The sequence below is a fragment of the Hippocampus comes genome, unplaced genomic scaffold (assembly GCF_001891065.2).
Source record: "Hippocampus comes isolate QL1 unplaced genomic scaffold, H_comes_QL1_v1.1 scaffold111, whole genome shotgun sequence".
NCBI lineage: Eukaryota > Metazoa > Chordata > Actinopteri > Syngnathiformes > Syngnathidae > Hippocampus > Hippocampus comes.
This window is the reverse complement of record NW_017805698.1, coordinates 2,628,050-2,638,053: the sequence shown is the minus strand read 5'-3', so window position 1 is coordinate 2,638,053 and position 10,004 is coordinate 2,628,050. Positions and strand designations below refer to the sequence as shown.

General features: G+C 43.6%; 1 protein-coding gene across 1 annotated transcript in view; it reads left to right on the top strand.

The window, feature by feature from the left end:
- Positions 1-10,004, top strand: part of LOC109523356 (neuropilin-2-like) — a 90,954-nt gene that overhangs the window by 29,414 nt on the left and 51,536 nt on the right. Inside the window, exons 4-6 of the mRNA XM_019882458.1 lie at positions 476-703; positions 4,450-4,605; positions 4,684-4,853. Of these exons, the coding sequence (XP_019738017.1) occupies positions 476-703; positions 4,450-4,605; positions 4,684-4,853 (554 nt within the window). The remainder of the gene's footprint in view (positions 1-475; positions 704-4,449; positions 4,606-4,683; positions 4,854-10,004) is intronic.

The following is a 10,004-nucleotide window of genomic DNA, read 5'->3' as shown; positions in this document are numbered from 1 at the left end:
TGTGTGTGTGTGTGTGTGTGTGTGCGTGTGTGTGTGTGTGTGTGTGTGTGTGTGTGTGTGTGTGTGTGTGTGCGCGACTATACATGGTTGAGTAAACTAGAATAATGGTGCCACTGCAACCACGCCAATTGTGTGTGACAGAAAACTGATAGAGAGAATATTAAAGTCGAGGATTTATTAAAGGGCCCAGATTACCCCTAAAAGCCTTCGTAGCGAGTATGAGACTATTACGTGTGCGTTGGTGCATTTGTGTGCATTTGCGGGTGTGCGACGTTATGTGTTTAACTATTAACAGGATGACCAGCGAACCGTGATATAGTAAATAAACTGTATGGAGAAAAGAATTGGGACACCCTCTGAATGTATTCATCAGTAAGGCCGCCCCCTCCAATATCATATCAGAAGGGGTCATACGTGACAGTATATACCAGTAGTGATCATTTTGTCCTAATATACATTTACATCTTCATCCTAGGTTCAGACTGTTCCAGAAACTTCACAAGTCCCTCGGGTCTCATCGAGTCTCCGGGGTTCCCTGACAAGTACCCCCACAACCTGGAGTGCTCCTTCATCATCGTTGTGCCCCCCAGCATGGATGTGAGCCTCACTTTCCTCACCTTTGACCTGGAGAATGACCCCTTGCCTGGAGCAGAGGGGGACTGCAAATACGACTGGTTGGAAGTTTGGGACGGGCTTCCTGGAGGTGAGGCATATGCTTAGTTGGGGTTGAGAGTCATGTTAACTAACCCAGCAGCCAGCACCCTCTTTTGAAGTCTTCGAGGAGTCTCGCACATCACCAGCTGCCGTCCGTCACACAAAAGCCTCTGCAAAGGTCAAGCGATCGACAAAAGATCAATTGTATTTGGTTCTGAGTGGTATAATGTGCTACTAGTGTCATACGCTGACTCAAAGTAAGAATCTTAATCTAAATTTTCACCTAAATGTCACGGAGCCTTCCTTGGCCCATGTGCCACTCTGAAACGTTTGTGAAAATCAGTTGTGCATTTTCATGCAGTTTCATTGATCCTCCTGCTTACAGATTTGTTTTTAAAAGTGTATTCTGACACCAGGGGTTCAAATGTCAAGTTTTCCTGCTCTCTCCGGCTCACGCATACATTCTAAAAATGTTCAGATTGACTGGATACTCGAAATTGTCCACTGATGTGATTGACAGCGTCAATGGTTGTTAGCTATGTGCCCTGTGATTGAGTGGCAGCTCGTCCGGGGCATCCCCTGCCTCTCACCCAAAACCAGCTGGGATAGGAACCAGCTCACCTTCAACCCTAATGACAAGAAGCGCACTAGAAAAAGGATGGATGAATAATGTCAGAGTTAAGCCTAGCAGAGTAATGTGTTAATGATGTTCCACCCATCTCGAGTGAAGTGAAATGAAGAGTGTTTCTCCCTGCCCACATCTGTATTGATTTACTTGGAATGCCAACTATTTTAGTAGCGCTGCGTTGGTTGATAAAAGCTGAGCTTCCAGGCAAAATGTTGGCACCTGCATTGGAGAAAACGCATATGTTTTCATGGGGGGGAAATAAAGTTAAAGTTGTTGAGTGGAAGGAGAGAGAGAGAGAGAAAAAAAATAGGAGGTGAGGGGGTTAGAATGTTTTTGTTCTTGCTGCTGGAATTACTGGAAAGAGTTGAGAGGGACAAATCCTCAGCACAGTATGACTGAATATAGTTTCAAGACATGGAAGAGGAAAAAAGAGGAAAGGGGGCACAGTGGAAAGGCTAAGCAGAAGGAAAACAACAAAGGATATGTTAAGATGAATAAGTGCAGGCCAGAAGACCCCTGGTTTGCCTCCAGAAAGAGGACGGGAGAGGGAAAAAATGGGGGGATTTCAAGAGCGGCTTGTAGGATTACAAGAAGAAAAATTCCAAACTCTAATTAAAAAACAAAAAAAACATCTCCACTACTTCTGTCAGGAACTGAACCCGTCGTGACATAATTGTAGATCATTCTACTGAAAAATTTAGAATCGAGTGGAACAAGGGAGGCCTTTTATGATGGTCTACAAAAGGTGAATTTAGCGCCAGAGGCGCAAAAACAGTCAGTTGACGGAACTGCAGAAATTAAACGGGCCAGTTAAAATGACTGTAATTGCAGTTCATCTTCACTTAAAAGGGTAAACTTGCACGTGAGGGGAAAATATGACATCAGTTGTCGGGAAGATGAGACAATTGAGTGAGATAACACAAAGCTTTGGAAAGGAAAGTGAAATGAATTGGGAGGATGTTTCAAGGAAAGGAAATCCATTGGGTGAGATCAAAAGGTGAAGGACTTTTGGTTTTAGTGCTTCCAGAGGACAAGTGAGGCAGGAAAAGATAATGACAACGTGATGAAGTGAGGATGCTTGAGCTCCATAACTCACGTGTGCAAATCAGCACTAAGACACGCACCCACACACACAGTTCATTTAGATATAAATAAAATCCATACTGCACATTACAAGGACAGTCATATACTTTCAGCCGTTTGCCATAAAGCTTTAGTGTTCTTACGATAATTTCTTTTTCTTCCCCAAGTGTTTTTTCCTCTCAACGCTATCAGGAGAAGAGTTATTACTATTGTTTGCTCAAGAGGCCGATTTCAAATATCCACCCATTCCCAAAAGGGGAAAAAAAATCAATAGCACTGATCGATTGCTGGCTGTTTTCTCATCTTCTACCTCCTCCACAGGCTTCAACATGTGTGTGTGTATCTGTGTGCGAGGAGCAAACCAGCTCGTATGAATGTGCTATCCTTGCACCGAACCCTTCACACAAGTGCGCACTTGCACTCAACACATACGCACACGTGGACCCCAGGGCCCGAGATCATGCTCATCTGTTTGTGTTGACATATACAAGTTGCTGTTTCAGAGAAGACGACAGTAGATGCATCACTTGGGTCCTTGAATTTATATACAGACACACACACACACACACACACACACGCACGCATGCACGCACGCGCGCGATTAAAGTGTTCAGTGTGAAACCACGTACAGCCTACCTTGCAGGGAATGACTAATCGGAAGGGAGGTGGTGACAGGGAAAGGTGTGGCCCTGACTATATTTCAGCAGAGGACAGAATTGGAGAAGTTGGGTGGGGCGAGGAGGAGGGCGTTGTGTACAATCCAAGAAGGAAAGCATGTTGATAAATGAAAAGAGTGATTTATAGATGATGCGAATAGTAGAACTACTATAACTTTGTCAAAATGCCAATCTAATGGTTAGAATCCGGATTTTGCTTTTTATTTTGTTGTTATATTAATGCTAGTGTAATGATTAATTATGTAGTCCTTTTTGAATAGGTTGAAGAAGACCGTGCCGTTGTTTGTATATCTGAACTGTCCACCAGTATGGACGTGCATCTGCACGATAGCCACTGCACTTTCATGTGACTATTACCCCAGCCATCTGTTGACATTCATCTTCCGAGTGGTCTGTTCAAATCAGTGGTTCTTAACCTGGGTTCGATCGAACCCCAGGGGTTCGGTGAATCGGTCTCAGGGGTTCGACGGAGCCTCTGCTATGGAGGTTAAGACACACCCGACTCAACATGTCAATTAGTTATGGCCGCTTGGCAATCACTGGCTGCAGATGATCACATTACATCACTTGTCCAATCAGTGCTGCAGGATATTTAGTTCGCTCAGTAGTCAAGGTGTGACTGTCGTGATAGTATGTCGTCAAATTAAAAAAAAAAGTATACTTTTGTCTTGAAATTTTATTTACTTTTTTCTGTTTTTAATAAATGCCTTTTTATGTCTTGAATTTGTAAAAAAAAAAAAAAAAATCATATTTTTGTTTTTCACTAATGAAGGGTTCGGTGAATGTGCAGACGAACTGGTTGGGTTCGGTCCCTCTAACAAGGTTAAGAACCACTGGTTTAAATATATAAGTAGTACTTCATGACACACATCGATTTAAAAACATGTTCACACTTCCATTTGTTTTCTAAATTGTGTTTTAGAAAACAGTGGTGTTAGCTAGTGGTGTTAGCTTTCTGTGCTCAGTGAGCTGGCCAACTTCCGAGTGGTTGTGGAGCCATCCATGCTAACATTGGGTGAGAGACTACACCTTGGACCGCTTTTTCATTTGATCACAGGGCACCAGACAGGTGATTCATTCAGGCAAAGAAGCAGTTGCCGCTTCTAGCGTCATATGCCACATGATTTGAAGAAAGCTTTGAAGCCGGTTCGACGGAATTGGAGCTCAGGGTTTGACGCTCGTATCGAACCTTCAGTGTCAAACTGCCAATCACACTCCATAGGAACATTTTTCAAAGGTGTAGTTCATGTGAAATACCCAAGAGAGCTGGTGAAAGGGAATTGAATGCACTTGCGTCATTCATTTCCCTGAGAATGACTTGCATTTAATGGATTGTTGGTGCGTGAACATATACATATTCTAATTGTCAAAATTGATTGAAGCGGTTTCATTCTTTCGGCTCCCCAGTGGGCCCACTCATTGGCCGATATTGCGGGACCATGGTACCACCGGAGATCCAATCATCTACTGGGATTCTCTCTCTTTCCTTCCACACTGACATGGCTGTGGCGAAAGACGGCTTCTCGGCGCGGTACAACATGACGCACAAGGAAGTCAGTGAAAGTAAGTGGAAGAAAATCTCTTTTTGTCCTATTTTTTAAAAACTACATTCCCATCCTAAAATATTTGCTTTTCGCACAGCGTTTCATTGCAGTAATGCTTTCGGCATGGAATCCGGCAAGATCACCGATGAACAGATCACAGCTTCATCAAGTTTTTATGACGAAAACTGGCTGCCGCATCAGGCCCGACTCAACTACAACAACAACGGATGGACGCCGAATGAGGACAGCAACAGAGAGTACATACAGGTACAGTGCAAGAGCGTATGGCCGCATGAGACTCGGACAAAAGTTATTTTTGCCTTCGACAATAGCACGACAGCTGCCATATTCCTGAATTGCCGAATCCTATTCAAATCAAAATAGAAATCTCAACTGAAAAGAGATTGCATTGTTATTTTAGCAGCATATTTGTCCTTGTGCTGGCGGGTCACACATAATAACTCTCTATTGCTATATTTGTATCAGTAGGCCGGCGAGAGCGAGAGTGGGTGGTGTGGTGTTATCAAGGTTTTGCAGCTCGATGCCTCAGCAAGGCATTGTTTACTGTGTTCCATCACAGTGCCAACTTTGTGCCAGCCACTTGCCAAGCCTGAGTTATGAGCTTGTCTGGTTCATGGGGAAGCGGGCGAGGGTGGGGGGTGGTCTTGTTGCCTGACAGCAGATGGGCTTATTGGCTGAATTTTTTTTGGGGGGTGGTGGGGGGTTGGGGGGGTTGAGGTTCACACACTGCTCAGACAGAAATGGATCCACCACGGCCAATGAGGCCCTCCTTCGTAACACCCCTTCTGTAAACAATAGATTATCTTGTTGGGTGTCACCTTCGCCGAGCCTCCCAACGGCAGCCCAAGTCTGCTTTATATGAGATGATTTATAAGACCTTTATTCATTTCTAATACGTTTTCAATGACATTCCCCTCCTCTGATACCCATGTAAGCTCCCGCCAAGGTATTGTTTGACCTTTAAACTTAAAAACAACATAACAGACGTTTGCACGCAAATGTCTAGTTCCCCCTCTAGTCATTGTACCCCCATAACCTATGACCCTCTAAGCTTGAACACGGTTCATCCCGGGACACAAGCACATGGGGTGCAAACCAGTCCCACATGTGGCACTTTGAGCTTAGAAACATTTCGCAATCGACGCTTTTGCGCTGCAGCAAAAGAATATGTCGTCATGCGGCACAAGAAGGCACGCTTAGCTACGGCCGTACTTTTTTAAAACATTTTCTCCTACTTCTGGCGCAAAAGTGTATTTATTCAATTTACTATAATTATGAATTCACTATTTCTTCAGGATAGGGTATTGAAAGACTAAAGGTTCAGTTGTGATTTGTTCACAAATTGGTTCCTGCCGTTGGAAAGGAACTCTGATGTAAATTGATAACCCCCTTCCGGACCTCATATTTGTCTGCAACATGGATCTCATTCTTTCACTTTGGTTTGGTGTTTGTCTTATAATTGTGTGGTGTTTTCTAAATGACGAGATCCCGTGTGATAAACTTTGGAATAAACTGTTGTCAAAAAGTGTAGAAAGTGAAAAAAAATGAAAGCACTGAAATGAGAACACATGGCAGCAGACTTGGATTTTACAACGTGAGCGGCATTCCCCTTCCGAGGCACCAATGAACAATGGATTTGGTTATCCAGATTTTTTTTGTTCATTTTTTTTGACACATTTTGTTTGTTTTCTATCCACACTTGATATTATATCTCTGCATTCAATATGGACAAACAAATGACATTACAGGTTTTAATTCCCTCACTTGGTCGAGAAAATCCCGAGGATATCGGTGCAGCCATGCATCTCTAATTAACTGATTTCTGACAAACTAGCGGAGCATGCTTGCACTTTAATAACAAAGAAATGAATAAACAAATCACAAACATTTACTCACAATATCCCTTGATTAAAGTATCAGGGCAATAAAGCTATTCAGGCGTGCATGCCTCAGGCTCTCTGTAGTCTCATTTCAACAGATGGACTGACTTCTTTTACATCTTTAAATTTAATTTAAGAGCCAAAGGAGACGCAAGAAGCTGATGAAAGTTTTTGCTTTCATGAGATTGACCATCTTAATGACTCCAATACCATACAATGTAGCGCCTCTGCCTTCGAATGGAGCTGTGTCAAAAAAAAAAATGATGTGAACGACAAGTACCGTATTGGCCCGAATAGAAGACGGTGTTTTTTGCATTGAAATAAGACTGAAAAAGTGGGGGTCGTCTTATATTCGGGGTCTAGACATTATAGCCATTCATAACGCTAGATGGCACCAGATATCATTGAAGCGAATGCTGAACTTGACTCCCCAGGCCAAAGTGAACCCCTGTCACGAAGAATAAAAATAAAAATAGCGGTAGCACGAAGAAGAAAAATAAAAAATAGCGGTAAGAAAGAAAAGAGAAGAAAATAATAGAAGAGATAACAGAAAATGGAGAAACGTAGCGACAATCTGGAAAAAGTAGGTCGAAGATCGGCCAGGTTAACCGGCAGCTGAGGAGAAGTCATGATGTAATTTACATTTAAAAAACCAGAAGCCATTCATTTAGAATGTGATTGCACTTTAGTTTACATATTTAAATGTTCAGATATTAAGATTTGAATGAGGCAAAATAATATGCTTTTTCTCTCAAATATATTATTATAATCATTTGTTTCAGATGTACTGTAATTATTTTTTGTATAAAAATTAATTTGGTGTTCAAAAAGTCTTTTTTCAAACTTGAGTCTTGAAAAAGAGGGAGTCGTCTTATAATCAGGGCCGTCTTATATTCGGGCCAATACGGTAATAGCCTCGCCGTAACAAATGTCAGGACTCCACTGTGGCCGACTTCTTAGATATGAAACACAGGAAGGAACCGCAGCCAAAGTAGGACGTGGTCAAGGTCCCATCAGTCTGCACTTCCTTCCTCTCTCACTGCCCAAGGAGATAATGGCGCATGCTTTACTGGTCCTCTTACTGATATAGTTGTCAAAATGCAAAAGAAGAACAGACAGAAACCAATGGCAGTTGTTGACATTAGCGCTCCTTCCATGCATTCAGTGGATGTCATGGTGACGCTCATTCATTCACTGGACGCCGATGGTTTGGGACAGTTGGGTGGAAATTTAACTTTTACTGGAGGCGACCTCCCGTGTTATCGTTCTGTCTGTCTCTACTGCTGACCACTGGTTTTGTTGTGAGGCCGCCGCGTTCCACGGAGCGCCTCAGCTGTTTCCCTGTGTTAACACTCAGCGGTGTGTCGCTCTCTGTGTTTGTGTGTCGCCGCGTTGGTGTGTATGTGAGCGGGCAAACGGCTCCAGTCTTGACAAGCAGCTGTCATAAATGCCATCATGCCCGGCCAGTATGCTTGAATCTTGCACCTTGTGCGTGGGCGTGTCCTTGTGTGTCTGTGTGCATGTCCATGAATGTCTATGGTCATGTGACTCTGTGTGTGTCCATTAGTGTTTGAATCCAATTGTCCTTTTGTGTGTGGGTTTGTGTGTATGTCTCAGTGTTTGTGTGTTCATTTATGATTGTTTGTTTTTATGTCAGCGTGTGTGTGTGTGTGTGTGTGTCTGTGTGTGTGTGTGTGTGTGTGTGTGTGTGTGCGTGGCCGTGTTTTCGTGTGTGTGTCCATTGTATATGTGCATGTGTGTGTCTGTCTGTTTGGGCATTTGTTTGTTTGCGCATCTGTTTGTTTCTATTTGCGTGTGTGTCCATGTCTGTGTGTTTGTACGTTGGCGAGTGTTAGCATCATGAGCCTATCGTGTGCTTGTTTCCATGTGTGTGTCTGTGTATGTGTGTGTATGTGTGTGTGTGAATGAGAATGCAGCAAGCATGCTTTGCCACGCTAACCTGAACAAGCCCCTTTCATACCGTTTCTGCACAACCAGTGCATCATAGAGACAACATTTTCAAACGGAGCGAAATGTGTTCACATCCAATCGCGGAGTTTCTCAGCTCCCGTTCACGCAGGCATCATCCCACCACCGTTTTCGCTCGATTACTACCTCCGAAGCCGGAAAATGTGTGGGTTGATTTCAACCCCCAATCCAGTCACTTTGGTATTCATTCACACACATGGGTGGCCAAGGGAAAAAAACTTTGGCTTTCGGAGGCAGTCCAAAAGGGGCTTCTTACCCTTCCGCTCTCTTCTATCGCTCTCGCATTGTGGTCCACTGTGAAGCTTGGCGCAGATTGATGATGCGAGTGCTGGTGGCTGCGTTATTCCAACAGTTGTGTGATTGATGAGTAGTCTTTCCAGGGAAGCTTCACTTAGCATCCGTCTCTATCTCTCGGCTCGAGCTCTTATTTGGTCTTCACCTCCTTCTCTTTCTTTTTCCGCGTCTCACTCACTCCTCACCTCTTCTCACCCGCTCTTATGTGTTCTTCTCCTCAGCTCAGGACTATCGATTAGGTGTCTTGGTGGATCTCTGTCTGGGCCTAAGTGAGCAAGTGTGTGTGCGTGTGTGTGTGTGCGTGTTGTGGGAGTCATCTAAAACACCCGTCTTCCTGACAGGTAACAAACACAGCGTTTTGCCTCCCCCGGTGAGGCGTATTGTACCCTGGTGGGCCGCTCAGCATTCGCACGCATAATATACACATCACACATTCTGACTGAGCATGTGCTTCCAACATCTCCAGTGTTGTTGTTGTTGTTGTTGTATAAGATTTGTATTCAGACAGCACAGCATAGAGTTGCAGTGTCTGCCTCGCAGTCAGAGGATTTGGGTTTGAAACTCCTTTGTCTTTATCTCTTTGGGGAGTTTGTATATTCTCCGTGAGCTTGCATGGATTCTGTCTGGGTACTGTCTTGGTACTTCCTACCACAACCCCAAAGGTTCATAGTGATGTAAGACTGCACTGAGTCATACTATGAGGCGGTTCTCATATTTGGATTACGTCAATTGCAAGTGGTCCTCAGTTTATGACAGAGTTGCAGCAATGACGTATTCTGTCACTAACCTACACTTATATGATAAGTCAGAATTAGAGTACAGTCCAACCTCGGTTTTCGTCCATAATCCCTTCCAGAAGGCTGTTCGAAAACCGAATTGTTCGAAAACCGAAACCACGGTCTTTTTAAAAAAAAAAATGTTTATTGAACATGTCTGCTCACAATGGAAAGCGACACGAGGAAGCGTCATTTCCTCGTGTAAGGAAGGCCAGAGGAGTCAAGTGGTGCATTCAAGTGCGCTCAGTTTGTTCGAGAACCGAAATTTGTTCGTCATCCGTCATAAAAAACTCGAAATTTTTGGTCGAAAACCGAATTGGTCCAGAACCGAGACATTCGAAAACTGAGGTTTGACTGTATTTGTATTGAAAAATAATTTGGGCGGTAACTGAGCTTGCTTTTTATATATATATATCATACATGGCAATTTTCCGCGGATCCGCGGAAATCCGCAGTTT